At 44.3% G+C, this 20,057-nt stretch overlaps 1 protein-coding gene across 1 annotated transcript; it reads left to right on the top strand.

Annotated features, from left to right (window-relative positions):
• Positions 1-4,160: 4,160 nt before the first annotated feature.
• Positions 4,161-17,026, top strand: LOC115108330 (ankyrin repeat domain-containing protein 24-like). Its single transcript, XM_029632527.2, has 22 exons — positions 4,161-4,718; positions 5,079-5,209; positions 6,633-6,721; positions 6,894-6,958; positions 7,062-7,119; positions 7,246-7,316; positions 7,471-7,577; positions 7,764-7,933; positions 8,875-8,897; positions 9,185-9,271; positions 9,407-9,529; positions 10,393-10,512; positions 10,634-10,766; positions 10,977-11,155; positions 11,701-11,867; positions 12,374-13,203; positions 13,515-13,825; positions 14,809-15,042; positions 15,341-15,517; positions 16,139-16,321; positions 16,412-16,477; positions 16,595-17,026. The coding sequence occupies exons 1-22, from the start codon at positions 4,680-4,682 to the stop codon at positions 16,667-16,669; spliced, it is 3,438 nt and encodes a 1,145-aa protein (XP_029488387.2). The 5' UTR covers positions 4,161-4,679; the 3' UTR covers positions 16,670-17,026.
• The last annotated feature ends 3,031 nt before the right edge of the window (positions 17,027-20,057 follow it).

Below are 20,057 nucleotides of genomic sequence, written 5' to 3'. Positions count from 1 at the left end.
ATAAACACAATCTACATAATAGAAAATATCCTTTCTGTTCAAAAGATAGCACATTGTTATATGGGGAAGTGGGCTTCATACGTCCACAGATGTCCTTTTTTGTCCGGACCACAGAGTTGTTAAGAAGCTAATTGAATTTCAGCGATCCAGTGGGTGATATTGTTATCTGGGCCAGTTAAGACACCATAAATGCCTCATGACAGCCATGATCTCACTATCTCCCCGGGAGAAAGAGAGGATGATGTCATAGCTGAGCAGCAGCCTTCACTGCCATTGCCACAACTCCCCCCGCCCACCACTGCTCCCACACACTCCAAAGTCCTTCTTCCAGGCTGGTATGCCTGGCAGGAGAGACAGTGGGGAACAAAACAGTGAAGTAGAGCAAGAAAAGAAGGAAAGACAGTACCCTCTGGCCCCTGCAGAGAGAGGAGGACACTACATCACATTTACTCATACAATGTTGTGTTTGAGTAAACAACATGCCGAGGTTTTCCACCAAGGACTCAAATTAAATGGACTCAAATGTAATGAAAACCCATGTGTGGAAATACTTTTACACAATCATTAATGAAGGCCAGTAACAGCATAGTAAATGTAATGCTTGGCATGTGTCGCCATCTCTTGGTGATTTGAAAGAACTGCATAAAGTACAGTCTGTTTCCCTCATTCTCATGACAGACACCGGTTCAATAAACTATCTGATTAAATATGATGTGATACCTGTTGCAGGGGACTGACTGTTTGGCTGGTATGGTTTGTCTGTGCTGATCCTGGAGTTGAGTCTCTCCCGCTCCAGCTACACCAGAGTTCTTAGAGACAGGCTAAAGTGATCTGCTCTCCACCATTCAGGTCTCTGTTATGGGGCAATCCACATATGCTGTGTTCACACCGGCAGCCCGATCTTTTTTTCACTAATTGGTCTTATCGACTAAAACTTTTTGTGGAAAGTACTGTACTAGGCTGGGTACATACCCCCCATGCACTCAACGTTGTCGAGATACAGTACATCGTTAGTGGAGAAACTGTGAAGCAAGCTGTAGCCTATTGCCGGTTTCTGTTTGAGTCTTTTGTTAAAGAAGGTGAAACAATGTTGTGTTTATTTGCTGGCGTTCGCTTCTGCTGCAGCCTTCGCTGTAAAATATAGCACGTTGCCATGGTGCTTCGGATGCGATTGGTCAAAATACCAATTTGTGGAAAAAAAGATCCGATTTCGACTGCCTGTGTAAACGTAGCCATTGTCTCATCCATCCTGCTGTAAAGAACATATTTCAGGGATAATTCAGTTTGCTTTGGAGGGTTATACACAGAATGTCCAGTAGTTTCAATTAGATATATATATTTTATATGTAAGTAAATTAGTGTAGGGTATTTGTAGTGTTATAATTGCCATGTTCAGCTAAAATGTGATGTTCTACAAGAAAACATTAATATTTACTATCATGTAAGCTAACCTACCCAGCTCTCTGTACAAGCCAAATTTCGTTTAAAGTGCTTTGTACCTTTTCAACTTTTAAGGCGACGCTGTTTACTTTCTTCTCCATCACTTGTCCTAGTGCACTACTGTACTTCCGGGCTGATCTTAAATCCCACCCCCCAATTATCATCATTGGCTACGTCTTTTTGCTTTGGTCTTAGTGATTGGCTATAATGTATCAAATAATGTTTCCAAGTCCCGAAGTCATCCAAAACTGCAACATTTAACCTAATACGTTACTGTGTTACAATTTGGGATATGCGGCAATACACTCTGTGACGACAAACTGCAATGCAGTGAAACATGGTTAATCGCAATAAACCAGATTATTTCTAATAAGAAATTACTTTTATTTGATATAAAAGTTGAATCGTTATCCTCAAGTGACAAATATGCGTTATCCCAATATTTACATAAAAAAATGCATACCACACTAAATCTGTCATGTACGACTGCCAATCAAAATCCGATCCGGCTTCTGATGCGTAGGTGATTGGAGGATCTGGAAGAAAGGGCAGGTGCATTTGAAAGTCCAAAAGGGATGGACCAGTTGTGTACGTTGCGGCAGCAGGCAACTCATGGGACAGAAGAAACCCCCTCCAAAAAACGCCACTCTACCTCAGGTATTTCTTTCTATACCAATTGAATGTTGAGGATTTAGCCTAATGTGTGTTGGCCTACTACATTTTTATCACCTATGTACTACCACTGTAATATTACCTGTAAATGTATTGGTTATGTTTCCCAAAAGGCTAAATGCTTCTTTAATCAAACTGAGAATAGCCCTATGTCTCAATGATGCCATTATAAAAAAAATATATGGTGGTTTATCACACAAGACTTCATCAAACCTGGTTATTGTTGTATTGTATGCTATGCAAAGGGAAACCTGTTTGAATGCATGTTAAAAGCTAGCAACCCACATGTGTTTGGCAGATTGAAATGCTATGGTGAGAAAATTGTTGTATTTCTTTTCAGTTTCCCTTTCCTGGATGCAAAGTGCTATAAACCAAAATGAAGAGCCTCAAGGCAAAGTTTAAGAAGAATGAGGTAAGAGGCAAGAGTAGGAGACGGTCTCTTACAAAACCATCCACCTCCTGCACTGATATCTACAAACACAGTCAGGTTACGTTTAGAGTTCGTAGGTGTATTTAGGTGAAGTAAAAAGTATTATTTAAACTTTTTTGGGACCTGATATTGACTGCTATCGGTGGTGATAGGGTGTTCTTTGTCTGATGGCTATCTGTATGTAGGTCCCAGTGCTCACAGTGTGTGTGGGGGGCACTCGGCTGGGTGTCAGTATCACTGAGCAGCAGGGGTACAGCAGGGGAGCAGGCCAGTCTATAGACTGATGCTGTAACCAGAGCTCTCAGGTAGCCTTCAATTATTCAGCCCCCCCTTCACAAACACACACACATTGTGCTGGACACACACATACACACACACACACACACACATTCAAATAATCCTTCATTTCCTGCTATCACCCCCATCCCATTATGCAGTTGATTGTAATGTCAAGGTGAAAATAAAGTGATCAATCCCAAGACAAGAACCATTCTGTACTAATTTTGTATAGCCTAATGTCTTAAATGTCCAAGCAACTGGAGCCTTGTGTTTGGTAGCAAGTAGCTAGTAGCTATAGCATTGTGTGGCTATGCTATACAGTAAGCTCTGAGTAGAACTCAAGTATTCAACTCCTGTGTGCCTTGGCCTGTTTTAGTGAGAGATCCCCAGAGCCTGAGTGATATGGCTGCTCTGCTGGGGTGAAGCTGAGAGGGAACAGAGTAAGTTATTAATCAGTCGATGACTTACCCTCTCACTGGGAGGGATGCTCAGAATTTCATTTAGAGAGATAGAAGGAGAGAGAGAGTGAGAGAGAAAGCGAGAGGGTGGGAGAGATATGGAGGGGGAGCGAGTGGGAATAACACTATGTGGACTAGATGGAGCACAAATCAGGTAGCTTATCATCCATCTTAATTTGTCTCACGATGTTGGTCACACACAGACCACTCATAAGCAGACTATAGAGAATAGAAACAGCCTACTTAACTGGTTATTAATGTTGGTATACACTTCCCTCATTTCTACAGAGTTAATCAATTGATAGAACAATGCATAATGCAAAGAGTAAAGGATATAGTTACTTTATGACCTCATTTTATGAAAATAATAGATTATATTATTTCACTTATTGTGACAGTTACTTCTAATGCTGTAAGTTGCTGCGTCCAGGTCAGACGAGAGTCGAGTCCGGATGTTATTATTCTATAATATTTATATAGGGTTGAGGGTAGCCTAGCGATTAGAGCGTTGGGCCAGTAACCGAAAGGTTGATGGTTTGAATACCCAAGCCGACAAGGTGAAAAATCTGTCAATGTGCCCTTGAGCAAGGCACTTAACCTTAATTTGCTCCAGGGACGACATATTATAACAAATTTCACTGTGTCTATCCGGTGTATGTGACAATAAATCTTTATTTTTTATTTTTTATCAGTGTGTCCCCTCTGCCCTACCTTGGTATTACCAGCCAGCATTTTCTCCTCTTTCTGCTGAGCATTCATCTTATCCTGATGCACACAGGCCCAGAGAAAGACTGTGGCTGGGCTAACTAGTCCAAGTAGGACAGCACCGGGAGGGAGAGAGCTGACTGAAATAAATGGACAGACTGTGAGAGGAGGCAGAGAAGACTGTACCAGACTAGGCTGGGGTGAAAAATAAGAAGGGCACCAAAAGAGGGAGGTTGTGTGTGTGTGTGTGTGTGTGTGCCAGGTTGAGACTGCAGACTGAGTACGTAGGTCCCTGAGAGCAGCAGCACAGGAAGAGGGGAAGGTGTTTTGGCTGAGAGAGCAGAGCACTGCGTATGGAGAGCGATGTTATCGTGAGACTCAGAGGGCTGAAGCAGTGTGTGTGTTTGTGCAAGAAAGTATAGCCTAATGTTTATCTTTAGTATGTGCATCATCATGTTTCTGTTTTGATACATGCATGGGGTTGTCGATTGTTTTCAGCGAGGTTTATGCTGTGCATTTATGCTTTGTCATTAAGTCAGTGCTAAGTTAGTGCTAAACTCTGAGGCTGTATTTAAGGCCTAGTGGCAATTGAGTAGTGTGTATGTTTGTGTGTGTCAGAATTCTGATCAGGCAGTGCACCGCTCTATGGGTCTATGGATCCTTCCTAGCTCTATCGATCGTCAGCTCTGAGCCTGATGAAGCGTTATTTCTGTCCCTGTTTCAGCTTACTGGTGGTAGGTACACTCTCTTTTACATCTGTTTGACCTCAGCTGTCTTTTCATTGTACTTTCTCTCAAAGGGTTACTTTTTCTGGCAAAAACTGCTCAAAATAAATGTTGTGTACTGTGTGTAATGTCCCATTGAATCAGCTTGTGCCGTATGTCCATCGTCATTTCACTTTGACGAGGCACACAGTATTAGATCTGGCAGTCTCATCTAGACCGATGGTTAGTCATCCCTCAGATCTTTGTATATTATGTAATCAAATAGGGGTCCGTGTTTATTCTGTACTGAATGTACTGTAATTTAGTTAGCTCTGATCATGAGCCCCAGGTTGCAACTGAGTCGTGACCCATCTGTCCCTGTCTCCTCAGAGTCAGGACTGGAGTAAGAGCGATGAGAGACTACTGCAGGCTGTAGAGCAGAACGAGCCTGACAAAGTAGCTGCCCTGATTGTGAAGAAGGGACTTTGTCCCACCAAACTGGACGTGGAGGGAAAGTCAGCGTAAGTACCAGCACTTAGGGCCAGTTTCCCGGACACAGACTAAGCCTAGTCTTAGACTAACAAGCACTTTCAATGGAGAGTCGTTATTGAACTTGCTTATTAGTCTAGGGTTAGGTTTCTTTGTTTCAGAACTAAACTCAGCAAAAAATGAAACGTCCCTTTTTCAGGACCCTGCCTTTCAAAGATAATTCATAAAAATCCAAATAACTTCACAGATCTTCATTGTAAAGTGTTTAAACACTGTTTTCCATACTTGTTCAATGAACCATAAACAATTAATGAACATGCACCTGTGGAACGGTCATTAAGACACTAACAGCTTACAGACGGAAGGCAATTAAGGTCCCAGTTATGAAAACTTAGGACACAAAAGAGGCCTTTCTACTGACTCTGAAAAACACTGAAAGAAAGATGCCCAGGGTCCCTGCTCATCTGCGTGAATGTGCCTGAGGCATGCTGCGAGGAGGCATGAGGACTGCAGATGTGGCCAGGGCAATAAATTGCAATGTCCGTACTGTGAGACTCCAAAGACAGCACTACAGGGAGACAGGATTGACAGAGGATCATCATCACAGTGGCAGACCACGTGTAACAACACCTGCACAGGATCGGTACATCCGAACATCACACCTGTGGTACAGGATGGCAACAACAACTGCCCGAGTTACACCAGGAAGGGTGATGGTCGGATTTGCGTTTATCGTTGAAGGAATGAGCGTTACACCGAGGCCTGTACTCTGGAGCGGGATCAATTTGGAGGTGGAGGGAGCTTGTTGTCATTGCAGGCAATCTCAACGCTGTGCGTTACAGGGAAGACATCCTCCTCCCTCATGTGGTACCCTTCCCGCAGGCTCATCCTGACATGACCCTCCAGCATGACAATGCCACCAGCCATACTGCTCGTTCTGTGCGTGATTTCCTGCAAGACAGGAATGTCCGTGTTTTGCCATGGCCAGTGAAGAGCCCGGATCTCAATCCCATTGAGCACATCTGGGACCTGTTGGATCAGAGGGTGAGGGCTAGGGCCATTCCCCCCCAGAAATGTCTGGGAACTTGCAGGTGCCTTGGTGGAAGAATGGGTTAACATCTCACAGCAAGAACTGGCAAATCTGGTGCAGTCCATGAGGAGGAAATGCCCTGCAGTACTTAATGCAGCTGGTGGCCACACCAGATACTGATTGTTACTTTTGATTTTGACCCCCTCTTTGTTCAGGGACAGATTATTCCATTTCAGTTAGTCACATGTCTGTGGGACTTGTTCAGTTTATGTCTCAGTTGTTGAATCTTGTTATGTTCGTACAAATATTTACACATGTTAAGTTTGCTGAAAATAAACGCAGTTGTGAGAGGACATTTCTTTTTTAGTGTTGATCATCTTGTTGATTATCTTCATCACCATAAGGACATGATCTCTTCCTGGTAGGTTCCATCTCTGTGCGTCTCGGGGTCGTCTGGACTGCTTGGAGGTCATCCTGGCTCACGGGCCAGACATTAACGTGTCAGATGGTACAGGTGAAACGACAGTCTCATTAACTGAACATGTTGTTAACACATTTAGTGTCACGGACCTCCAAGGTAACGCTTTGTGGCTATACCTGGTCAAAACAATTACAACATGCTCTCTTGCTACTCTCATTCTTTCCTTCTCTCTCTTGGTGATTGAAATGCCCTCATCAACCCCAAGGCTTCAGTGCCCTTCACCTAGCAGCAAAGAACTGCCAGCCTGAGTGCCTGAAGAGACTATTACAGGTGCAATAGACAGTCAGACACCGTTAATATTACTACGATACACGGAAAATAAGGTATGCAGTTATCATGCATTTCTGGTGAAATGTGTCTCTTATTCCCACAGGAGAGATTGTCTGTAGACTCCACAGACAGCTTTGGCCGGACAGCTTTGCATCACGCAGGTCTGCAATGCACTAGCTACTGTATAATACAATTGATTACAGCACTGTATGTGTAACACTGTAAACAACTCAACCCTTTTGTACCTTCCATTTGTTTCACTATGGTGCCTGTCCATCTTCCTGCAGCTGTGAGTGGCTGCTTGTCCTGCACTGAGACTCTGTGGGACTTCAAGGCCAGTCTGGATGCCCAGGACGGGGTAAGTGGCGTAGGCCTTAGACTGTCTCTGTACGGCAATAGCCACCAAGTCAGATCCAGGAGAGCTAAAGGGTGTGCAGGGTTTTGTTACAGCCCATCACTAACACACATGAAACAATCAACCATGTTAAGTTATTGTGGCCTCGCTATCTCAGGATGGGGTGACCGCGCTGATCCTAGGAGCCCAGATGAGCAGAGTGGAGCTGTGTGCTTTCCTGTTGGACCGAGGAGCCAATCCCAACATACAGGACAGCCAGGGCAGGTACTTCAACAAGACTCAACAAACAAGGCTTTGTATTAGATTGACTTATGCAAAACAAACTCTGAACATAAGACAAAGGTGATGGCTGGCTATGTAGTCAGATAGACCCGCAGTGTTTCATAAGGGGCTAAATATATGTTATGTGTCCTCTTATGTTCTTGATCTTGTGTTTTTTGTGTGTTGTAGGTCAGCCCTGATGCTGGCCTGTGAGAGTGACAGTGCAGAGACTGTGGAGGCGTTGCTAAGGGGAGGGGCTAACCCACATCTGGCCGACGCCCTCGGACACCACGCAGCCCACTACAGCTCAACTGCCGGCAACCAGCGCATCGCACAGCTGCTGCAAAACAGAGCTCCAGGTAACCAACGGTAACCTTTGGTTGTCTTACCTGCTGACTGCAGCAGGATTGGGCTCAATTCCATTTCAATTTGGATTTTTACAATGGTTGAATTGGAATTTCCATCCACCCTCTGAATTGAAATGGAATGGACCCCGACTATGCACTTGCAGCCCTACTTTGGGCTCTGGCAGTGACAGTCTGGTGCATAGAATTATAATCGATAGAATAGACTAATTCAAATCAATATTCCCTGCTGGGTGAACGGAGGCCATATTTGGTGTACCATTTCAAATGTTTAATCAATTGACATGGTAACTGCCACAAAACGATGTCTGCTATTGGGTGTACTGTACCAAAATCCATGGTCCTTTATCCTTTCTATCAGATGTAATTCTATGGTCTGGGTTATGGCCTCAATCTGGTCCCCCAGGAAATGGCTGTAATGTGAGAAAGTCGGTGAAGGAGACAGCTGGGGGTAATTGTAACAGGCTGAAACAGAGAGGGAAGGCTTGCTGCACTTTTATCTTTAAACAAAGGCTTGCTGATTTACGAAAAACAGATGTGTGCTTTGTTTGAAATGGAGGGGAATGAAAATAGAGCCGTCCCTAAAATGTCTCTGGTGTATCTGATAAATGAGGAGTCTTGTAGCTTACAGCTTACAGTAGGGCTGTTGTGTGGTGGTACACTGTTGTGTGGTGGTACACTGTTGTGTGGTGGTACACTGTTGTGTGGTGGTATACTGTTGTGTAGTGGTATACTGTTGTGTGGTGGTATACTGTGTGCGACAGGATATAGGAGGATTTTTTATTTAGCTTTTTGGGGTATGCTTTTGTGGGTAGTGGGTATGCTTTTTAGCTTTAGCTGCAGTGTAAATCATTGCGTGTGTGTGTGAGTGTCTTGAATCTCAATGGACCAGAGGTTAAAAGGCCTTGCCGTTTGTCTCTCCCATGCATACGTAGCCACTGAGGGCAATGGAGAAGAGGTAACTTACCACTCATCATTTCATTTTCATGTGAAAACATGGCCAGTATTACTGAATTGTACATAATAGACTTTACCACATAGGAACAAACACCAACTTCTTATCACATGTTCAATCTACAACAACAACTTTTGAACAACAACAGCTGAAGTAACATCTCACAAGGAAAACAAGTAAAAGTCTCATTACAAGACATTTTAGGCGACAGTACTGCTTGCTTTGTTATGGACCTTGCTGCTCCTCTCCTCCTGCTTTCCCCTGTTCCTTCTGTTTGTTTGTGCCTCCAGCGACAGCCCCCTCCTCCCCCTCCTCTACCAGGGGGTACGACCCCCCGTAAGAGGAAAGCCCCCCCTCCTCCACGCTCCCCTCCCCAGGTACGACTGCAGCTCCAGAGATGGATGACATAGTCGTTACTTTGACATATCAAAATGCTTTTTGTATGATTCTTACTAACTCTTACTTATGCTGTGATAATCATGCTCATAATAACTTTGATAACCATGTTCCAGGGCTCCCCGCCATCTCCTGCCTCCCAGAGCCCTCCTCCCCCTGCCTCTCCTGAGCCTCTGACCCAGAGACCCGCTCCCCTTCCTCAGTCCCCAGAGACGCAGCGCTCTGCTCAGGCTAACCTTGTGAGTTACGTCCCCTGCCACTGCATAGTGTATGCATAGCACCTAGGGTTGCAAAACTACCGGTAATTTACCAAAGTTACCAAAATGTTCTGCAATGTTGGTAATTAATAGGTCATCTATTTGATATCTTTGTCTATATTGTCCATGAGTTTCTAGTAGATGGTTCAAGAGATAATAGCCTAATTTAAAAAGTATCTAATCAACAATGGCATTATTTTCAATTAACTCTGCAACTCTTCCAACTATTTACTTTTTTTCGCAACTGTCACCAGTTTGGCTCCAAAAAAATGAACAACAAAGACCTATTGACAAAGCTAGTAAAATATATAAAAGTGTGTAAAAAATATAAAGGATTTTTAATGCTGTAACCCTCATTTTAAACATCAATGTTATTCAATAAGTTGATGGGTTATATTTATGTTAATGTTTCACAGTTTTATCATATTTTTACATTTTAAAATTATTGTATATATTTTCCAAGTGATAAGGCCACACAGAAGACCAGAGATAATTACAGACACCTGTGATCATCTGAATTAACCAGAAAGGCCACTAGATTCTGTTAGTTTACTGGTAAATGTTACCAGTAATATACCCTCCATTTGCAACGCTAATAGCAACTAAGCATACAGGAGATAAAATATGCTTATCCTTATGGTATACAACCTTAACACATCTCAATTCAAGGTACTCATCTTTAGATATCAATTTTTAGGATCAGTATTTATGACTGTAGCAGACAGTAACAGACAATACATAGTGAATGACTATCTACTGTATTCAATTTGAGACTGCTAATGAGTACGGTGCTGCTGTGCGACTGTGATATTACTGATAGGTATTGCTATGTGTGTGTCTGTGAGATGGAGGATGAGGAGGTGTTTGAGGAGATCCGCAGACTGCGTCTGGAAAGAGGACGTCTGCTCCAGAAGATCAAAGGTCTGGAGCAGCAGCAGAACAGCGCCCACACTGCCCTGGAGGAGGTACTGCATGCAATGTCCACTTCCGTCCACTTTTGAGCTCAAGCTCAAACGCCTATTCCCTAGAAACCTCTCATATTTCTGAAAAGAAATCCGCTGTGAACTCACTCTCTCCCTGTGCTAGCTGACTCAGCTGAGAGAGCGTCTGCAGCAGGCGGAGGCAGAGCGGGACAGGCTGCAGACTGAACTGGAGGAGCTGAAGGCAGGTCAGGTGATCGGTGCCAGTGACTCAGATGACGACATGCTGGACTTCCCAGGTGTGTGCGGGTAGAGAGGGAATACTGCTGGCAGTTTGTTAAATTTGTTAAACTGACCAAATGTTTGATAGATGGACTTAGGCTATAGCAGCCTAATGAGCGTCATACCTAGATGATGAATCATCACTCAAATTCTTGCTACTGACATGGCAATGGCTGATGTTTTGTTAGTCAAAATATGGCATTGATTTACCTCCGTCTATCTTGAAGGTGCTGAGAAGCTGCTCTCCAGGCGGTCGAGAGAGTCTCCCTCTGCTCTGGACGAGGGGGAGGCAGACTCCCTCAACCCCACCTCTCCTGGTGCTGCAGACTCAGACACTGTGGCTGAGCTACGCAGACAGCTGAAGGAGCTGGCCTTACAGAATCAGGAGCTGGTCCTGAAAGTGCAGGTAACAAACACACACACACCAAACACACACACAGCATCGGCTAATGAATTGATAGAGAGGGAGTTCTTAAAAGGCCCTTCAGAGTCCAGAGTAGTACTGATGATGCTGCTGGTTCAAGGCTGGCTGTGCAGCGTCAGATTGGACCGTTAGTCATAACCACTTTATAGGCCTATGATGTAGCATCCAGCTAGGAATAGAATAATAGCATCACAGAGAGTCACAGAGACTGGTTGCAGGCATTCTTCACTAACTGGGTCATGGTCTGTACAAGTAGACAGAATCGGGACAAAGGGTTACAGCCAGGCTACCATTGGAGGGTGTGTCTGAGGCTGTGTACTGCATGAGAGCTAGTACAAGGGCTGGTATAAAGTCTGAACCTGTCAGCAAGGAGGAGTAGAGGAGTTCTGTGACTGGCGACTTGAGTTGATAAAGTTTTCACAATAGGAAAATAGGATGCTTAACCTATGATATACATATCACAACCGCTAGAGAATAAACAAACCCTCACCGATTATTTCTGTACTGTGATCTTGTGTGGTTTGCAGATGCTGGAGATGTTTGAGAAAGATGACACTGACATGCAGACATCCGGCCCAGACTTTGTCCCCACGGCTCTGTATGACTCCCTGAGGAGGGAGTTTGAAGCTCTGCAGGAGCATTACTCCCAGGCCCAGGCTTCAGCTGAGGCCTTCAGCATGGCAGGGGAACAGGGGTAAGGATTACCACCCACACCAGCCACCTTATACCTTCTGGATAAGAGCATCTACTAAATGACTAAAATGTCACATTCACACCACCCACTAGGTTTCGAGTTCAATTTATAGAGGTGCCCTGGGGTGCTGAGCACTACCATGAGAGCACCCCGGTAAGGACTAAAGTATTAAATCAACATGGACACCCCCATAAGGGTTCAAAATATTAACACTGGTCCAGCTCACTATTTTTAGCATATTTAAGCCCACTATTTAAGAGTCCGTGTGTAATTTGAACCCTGCCAGCCACAGTATTGTAATTAGAAGATTCTAGCTAACATAATATGCCTCTACAACCATAGTTAAACCTCTCACTTCAGTTCTGATGTTTGTTGTCTTTTACACCTGCATTGCTTGCTGTTTGGGGTTTTAGGCTGGGTTTCTGTACAGCACTTTGAGATATCAGCTGATGTAAGAAGGGCTATATAAATTGATTTGATTTTCTGCAGGTGTGAGGAGGTGGAAGGGGAGGAGATGGGGTGTCAGGGGCAGAGGGGAAGGAGCGGACAGAGGAGATGGAGGGGGAGAGCAGTAAGGAGCTGAAGGAGAGGCTGTGTGGGCTGGTGGAGCAGCTGGCTCACTCCCAGTCTGAACTGGAGGAGCTGAGAGAACAGGTGCACCTTGGGGTCTACTCTGTGGAACAGGCAGGGGGCCATGGGGGCACGGTGGGTGAGACGGAGGGGGCGGGCCAGGAGACACAGCAGCTGAGAGAGAGGGTGAGGGACTTGGAGGCGGTGCTGAAAGAGCGAGAGAGACAGGGGGAGGGACAGAGTGAGGGTGAGGGCGAGAGCACAGGGGACAATGACACAGTCAAACAGCTGAGAAAGAAAGTTAAGAAACTACAGGCAGCCCTGGAAGATAAAGGAACAGAAAAAGAGGGCGAAAAGGAGGACGGAGGAGGGGAGAGTGAGACAGTGAGGAGCCTCAGGGAGAGGGTGAGTGAGCTTGAAGCCGACCTGGCAGAGAGCAAGGAGTCAGGGAAAGCGGTGGAAAGGAGAGAGGGTGTGGTAAAGCAAGAAGGGGAGGTGGTGTGGAGGCTGCAGGGGCGTGTGGGGGAGCTGGAGGAGGAGCTGAGGCAGTGTGTTCCCCGTTCGGAGCTGGACGAGGTGCAGGTGACCCTGGGTCTGCAGTGTGAGCAGCTGGCCAGGGAGAGAGCTGAGGCCAGCCTGAGACTGAACGAGGCTTTACTGGAGCTGGAGAGACTACGCCCCCCCAGCCCCACTCACCACCAAGGAGACGAGGAGGAGGAAGAGGAGGAAGATAGGTCTGAGGGGTCAGAGCCCTCCATCACATCAGGTGTGTTTCCCTATTGTCTAACTGGTGTCCTGTTATTGTTATACTCCGGTATTATAATATTCTCTACCTTATCGATCATCTTTGCTCTCTGTGGCACAAGGACACATTATTTCACTGTAGTCTATCACAGTGGTAAGCTTTAAATAAGTTGTTTCTAACCATTCATTTGCTGTCATGTAATGACTTTCATGTTTCTCTGAGTTTGTGACGGCAGTTCTGTCAAATCAGAACTCTTTCTGAGGCTTGCGTGATGACACTTCTCACCAATCAGAGCACTCTCGAAGTCTGTGATATTTCTTCTCTCCAATTAGAGCCCTCCCTGAGACGGGTGAGAGAGGAACTGGAGGTGGCTAGGCAGGAAGCAGCTCAGGCTCTGGACTGTTTGTGTGCGGAACGCGAGGGCCGGGCCCAGGACACCCTCCACATGAGAGACGCAGTGTCCCTGTCCCAACACACAGAGGCGCTGTCGGCCCTGTCGGAGCAGCTGGCGCAGACAGCCCAGGAGCTGCAGGCAGAAAGGGCCCTGCGATGCCATGCCCAGACTGAGACGGCTAGGCTAGAGGCCCAGCTACAGGCCACACAACAGGACCTTATACCCAGGGAGGAGCACAATAAAGTTAAGGTTAGCTTGACGAGAAATGCATGCAAGCGATGAGGGACTTAGCCTCGGATCGTATTGAGGTTTTAAGTAAATGGATATTAGGCTATCATAAATACAACATATGTTTTAGTACAAATAACTAAATTCTGGCAATCACTGTACTATTTCCGCATAAAACAGTAAATCATTGCAATTTTATCGCAAAAAAGCGGACCCATCACCGCAGTAGAAAAAAAGGGCACGCAATTTCAACCGATCACTGCACATTTACTGCATAATATAGTTCAATCAAGCCATATGTCAACAAACTCTTTCCCTCGTCCACACATTTGTGACAAATTGGACAAAATCATTGCATATTGCCATGCAAAATGTCAGAATTGCCCCAGCAAAATCAAGCATGTTTCCCCGCAAATACCACAATAAAGCCCAGTGAAATCCTGGAGGGACTGGGTAGCCTACACTACAGTACCACAGATAGATCAATGAGACCGATATTTCACCGGATGTATAAATGTGAAGCATCCAGTGATGAGAGGAAGCCCAGTGGCCGGCAGTGGGAGAAGATGGATTTTGGCTGAAATTCTGCTAATCTTCTCATCGATGAAACATTTGATCTCCATACAGTTTTCTGTTTCCAAAACTAAAATCTGAAAAAAACTGAGTGGACTGCGTTTTGTGGAATTTACCATATGCCAAAGTTTCAAAAAACTGCGTTGTTTAGGAGTGCAAAGGGCAGATTGAGTTATTGCACAAGGGCACGTCACAGTGTAGGCGCTCCCTAATGGAAATTTTCCAATAAATTCTAAAACGCACCAATGGGATCTCACTAGCTCGTGCTTGGCTCGGCCCAACTCCTTGCTTGGCTTGCTCACTGTGATTCAATTTCTCCCACTGAAAATGACATGCTCTGGTCTATCCTGGGTTAGTTGTAAAAATCTTTGACAGTACTATGAAAGTAGTACTTCCTGACTTCATGCTGTCTACTGTTCCTGTTGTATCAGTTGGAGCTGCAGCGCGCTCTGCAGGCCAGTGAGAGCAGTGCGGCAGAGGCCAAGGATGCTCTGAGTGTGAAGGAGACAGAGCTGAGAGACATGAGGTCCCAGAAGGCTTTGGAACAGGGCCTGGTGTCCAAGGAGGACCACGAGTCCCAGCGCCTCTCACTGCAGGCCGATATCAACACACTCACCGCCCGATTCAACGACCTCACACGCAAACATGAGAAGACCTGCACCGAGGTGTGTGTGTGTGTTTTTTGTTCTTGTTTACCAAAATACTGAGAATTTGAAGAACGTTAGAGACAAACATTAACTCAAGAGTTGACTAAAAGCCACATGCTACAGACTACAGACTCCTTTTGCGTTATTTATGTGTGTGTTCTATATCTCCTTACAGCCTTTTCCCTTCATCTATCTCCCCCCCTTTCTAGAGGTGCTGTACTACTATGGCTGACCCTGTAAAACAACACATTTCACTGCATCTATCCGGTGTGTGACAATAAAACGTCTTTCTTTCTCCCTGTCTCCCTCCCAACAGGTGTTCCAGGTGCAGCGGGAGGCTCTGTTTAATAAGAGTGAACGTCAGGTGGCCGAGGCTCAGCTGGCCACTGCGCAACAGCAGCTGGCTGACCTGCAGGCCCAGTCCAGCCACATCCAGGAGCTCCACAAAGACATCCAGGACTCCCAGGGCCTGGTCAAGGAGAAGGACCGCAAGGTGAGACAGAGACACAGATGGTAGAAGTTAAATTGAGCAACACTGTACTTTATTTGGAAATCGACCCCTAGACCCTACCCCTTTGTCTGGCTACCCATCCACATCGCTTAGGCCAAACGCCACACCAACTAATGTTTCGTCTCCATGATGAGTCTGGATTTGATCTCCTCCCTCATGACTTCTCGAATGCATGGCTTCTCGAATGCGAACACATTCAAACCATTTTGATTGGTCAAAGAAACCGATGGGTTGTGCCAGAGCCTGAACACATGCGGGTAAAATCATTGGCTTTGATACTCTGATTGGTTAGAGACGATCCAATCGCTGATGACTTGTTTTGTACAATGCCCCACTCTTTAACATCAGCAGAAACTACTTTTACGATGGCGGTCTCAGACTGAAAGTACGTAGCGATAAATAAATAGAGCAGTGGAATTAAATTCAGTATAAGTCATCAGGCAACCTACCCCTTGCCCTCTGGTAAGCTGGGTGGAATTTGGCCATGTTACTGTCCATTCCATTTAGATCAACACATAGTGCTGAAGTGTGAGGGCATGAGTGTGATTTGGAACTGAGAAAAAGACCATGGGAAATGAAGGGATCTGTGATCTCCCTGTGTAGATAATGGAGCTGTCTAAGGAGGTTTTCCGTCTGAAGGAGGCTCTGGGGGCCCTGAGTCCTCCTCTGGGACTCTCCTCTTCCCACTCCTCCTCTCACTCCCACTCTGAGAGGGTCCCCCCTGTGAACCCTGGCCAGCAGGTGGCGCTGCAGAACAGAGTGGCTGTACTCTCCAAGGAGCTCCAGGTGAGGGCATCACTGAGCCAAAACAAATACTGAGGTTCATGGTTTAAAGAATGCTGGAGCATACTGTCTGTATTGTATATCTTATTACAGGATTGGGAACGAAAGCACAGACAAGTTGTAGCTGTATACCGATCCCATCTACTGGCTGCTGTACAGGTAAGTACAACTCTATACACCTTTGTAGAAGACACATCATTATCGGGTCAGTGCAATATGAAGTGTTGTTGTGTAGTTGAGGGGATGAGGGGATGAGACTTGTTGTGTCTTCCTCAGGGCCGGATGGATGAGGAGGTCCAAGAGCTCTTACTGCAGATCCTGAGGATGTCACACAAGGACCAGGGTTACTGACCCCCACAGGCAGTGTGCTCCCTGTGCAATGCAAGACACAACGGGCTATGGGACCCACCACTGTACTATACCCTCTACTAACTACAGTATATGTACACACTTACTGAAAGCAACGGGTCTGTTCTGCATACAGTACGTGTAGCCTTGGAAAGACATAGAGGCTAGTCCCTTCATGACTAGCGTTGAACTGGATAGACATGGACAGGTATGGTTTTCTGGTATCGGAAAGAGAAATGTATTTATAGATAATTACTTGTATTGAGTAACAAGAATGTATCTCTTGTCTCAATTGTGTGATGAGCCTACTGATTGAATATATTTTGTATGATATTCTTACAATAAAGATGTAGAAAGAAACCAAAATCCTGCCTCTACCTCCTTGTTTAGATGTTTATTTATTGGATAAATAAATACTAAAAGCTCAAAAGTGATAGGACTAACATGCAGAAGCTTTTCATCGATTTCCTCTGTTTTAGGCTAGGCCAGGGATATCGGTGGGGGCTGACATGTGCTCCCATAAAGCCTGACATCCATTAGCCTAATTTCCTAATAAATCCAGATGAAGGGAGAGTGTTGTGGATTGGGTCCAACACACATTACACACCCTTTAGTTTGTCCATTGTCATCTCACACAATTTGACATGATTTTTCAATGTTTCTAATTTTAACAGCGCCTTGGTCATGTGACCTACTGACCTCAAACAAAGTTCAGAATGTCCACTAACTACCCCTATATATTGCACATCCTTTAGTTTGTCCATTTTCATCTCACATGTTTTTACACTACATTTTTTTACTTTCTAATTTCAATAGCTCCTTGGTCATTTGACCTACTGGACTCAGTGGGCCTACATATTGCACACGCTTTAGTTTGTCCATTTTCATCCCACATGATTTCACATGAACTTTGTAAACATTCTAATTTCAATAGCTATTTGGTCATGTTACCTACTAGATTCAAACAAGGTTCAGAATGTCCACTGACTACCCTTCTATATTGCACACCTTTTAGTTTGTCCATTTTCATCTCGTGTTTTTACATGAATTTTTCAAACTTTCAAATTTCAATAGCTCTTTGGTCAGAATGTACAGTCAATGGACAAACTAAAAGATGTGCAATATAGAGGGGTAATTAGTGGACATTCTGAACCTTCTTTGAGGACAGTAGGTCACATGACCAAGGAGCTATTGAAATTAGAGTAATTGAAAAACAGAAAATTCATGTATAATTGCGTGAGATGAAAATGGACAGACTAAAGGGTGTGCAGTGTGAAGAACCACTGAGTGTTACATGACCAAGGAGCTATTGAAGCTAGAAAGTTAAAAATGTTAATGTAAAAACGTGTGTAATTAAAATGGAAAAAATAAAGGGTGTGCAATGTGTTGGCATGCTGAGTGTACATTCTGAACCTTGTTTGAAGTCAGTTGGTCACATGACCAAGGAGCTATTGAAATTCAAATGTAAAAAAAAGTTTGTACCTTGTTTACGCTCCCTAACTAATTCAACAGGATACAAAATACCGCTTACATTTCCACATGTTTATTAGCTTTTTTTTAACGCGAATTAAGGTCCAAATCGTGAAAATAAGACCTGTACAATGTTGTGCGCAACACCATGACACTTATTTGGAGTCTGTGGCTGAAATGGTTTGAAAGCGCGAATATCCACCCTGAAACTCTTTTTACCTCGGTCGATTTTTGGTTTGTTTGTTTTGGCACCTCTCAAGACCTGTCATTATCACCATCTATGCACGCAACCACTCACTTCTTTCACTTTTAATGAATTAATTTATTTTATTTTGCAACCATTCACTCACACTACTGATTACTGACTACACACACTATTGTTACTTGTTTATAGTTGACTTTAGTTAGTAAATATATTTTTGTTGTTGCCTCTTTGTTACGGGAGATGAGCCGGTCCATGACAATACCTCAACGGAGCTGAATACCAGCACCTCAAATGTTCTACTGTTTAAGCTCCTGTTCCCCTTAAAGAATATTAGCAGCTCAAAGGTATTGTGCAGTTCCTGAACCTAAATATAAACAGTACCAGCACCCAAAACGAGTACCGGAACATATTTCAGTCCAAGTCAAGCCAGGCACTGATAAGAAGCCTATTCTATTGAGAAGCCTATTGTATTATGTTTCCACTGGATCAGAGCATGACATTTGAGTGGTTATCGAAAGGGAGAGAGCTGGAAAGATTTTCCAGATACATTGAGGAACAAATTATTGTCGTTCTCGATGGATATAAAAACAGGCTTCGTTTTCTTGATGTTTGAGGTAAAGAAAACATTAGAGAAACTCCACAGGTCATTAGTGGTGGTGCGTTAAGCCAATCATATCCCCAATGGGCACATTTATATGACTAGGTTTGCGCAAAGGTCAGGTAGCCTATGGGCCTACTTACTCAACATTGACAAGGGCGCTCTAAACAAAAGACAATGACTAAATTTACAGAACGCCAAAATGGATTTAAACAAACCAAAACTTTTGTTTCACAGGTGTAGCATAGGTTGTGCACTCTGCAAACCATGTGTCTACTCCGAGAATGAGAACAGGAACATTGGAATAATAATATTGAATGCATAAACATAGACATTATCGGAATTAATGGTTAATGTACTACTGGTGATATATGTAATGGGGAATTGATATACAATAACAATGAAATGCAAACAATTCACACAATTAAGTTATGAAACAAGGAATGTGCACAAATTGGCAGGAGAGCGCGCATTCTGGAGTGAGAAGTGCATTGTGTCAGGGCATTCATACTTCTTGCGCTTCGCGGAGTAGTGCAGAGCTGTTGTCAAGGAAGTGAGTTTGTGTTTATACAGTATGTACCTCTCCCACCTACCATCAACTAAGCATGTCAATGCTGAGCTATACAGACCCCTCCGCATTGTTACAAAATGTGGGAGGCGCATGGCGATGCCTCTGGAGGCTACATTACAATCTTATTCTAAAATTGATTAAATAAAATATTTTCCTCATCAATCTACACACAATACCCCATAATGGCAAAGAAAAAACAGGTTAGAAATTTTTGCAAATCTATATAAAAAAACAGAAATGCCTTATTTACATAAGTATTCAGACCCTTTGCTATGAGGCTCGAAATTGAGCTCAGGTGCATCCCATTTCCATTGTTTCCACAACTTGATTGGAGTCAACCTATGGTAAATTCAATTGATTGGACATTATTTGGAAAGGCACACATCTGTCTACATAAGGTCCTACAGTTGACAGTGCATGTCAGAGAAAAAAGTCATGACGTTTAAGGAATTGTCTGTAGAGCTCTGAGACAGGATCGTGTTGAGGCACAGATCTGGGGAATGGTATCAAAACATTTCTGCAGTATTGAAGGTCCCCAAGAACACAG

Source organism: Oncorhynchus nerka, linkage group LG24 (assembly GCF_034236695.1).
Source record: "Oncorhynchus nerka isolate Pitt River linkage group LG24, Oner_Uvic_2.0, whole genome shotgun sequence".
Lineage (NCBI taxonomy): Eukaryota > Metazoa > Chordata > Actinopteri > Salmoniformes > Salmonidae > Oncorhynchus > Oncorhynchus nerka.
Note: the sequence above shows the minus strand (reverse complement) of the source record. Positions and strands in the feature narration are given on the sequence as shown.

Coding starts and splice junctions, on each gene's coding strand:
- LOC115108330 (XM_029632527.2), top strand. CDS start 4,680: ATGAAGCGTTATTTCTGTCCCTGTTTCAGCTTACTGGTG. Junction 6,959..7,061: donor GCCTGAAGAGACTATTACAG/GTGCAATAGACA, acceptor TTATTCCCACAG/GAGAGATTGTCTGTAGACTC. Junction 11,156..11,700: donor AGCTGGTCCTGAAAGTGCAG/GTAACAAACACA, acceptor TGTGGTTTGCAG/ATGCTGGAGATGTTTGAGAA.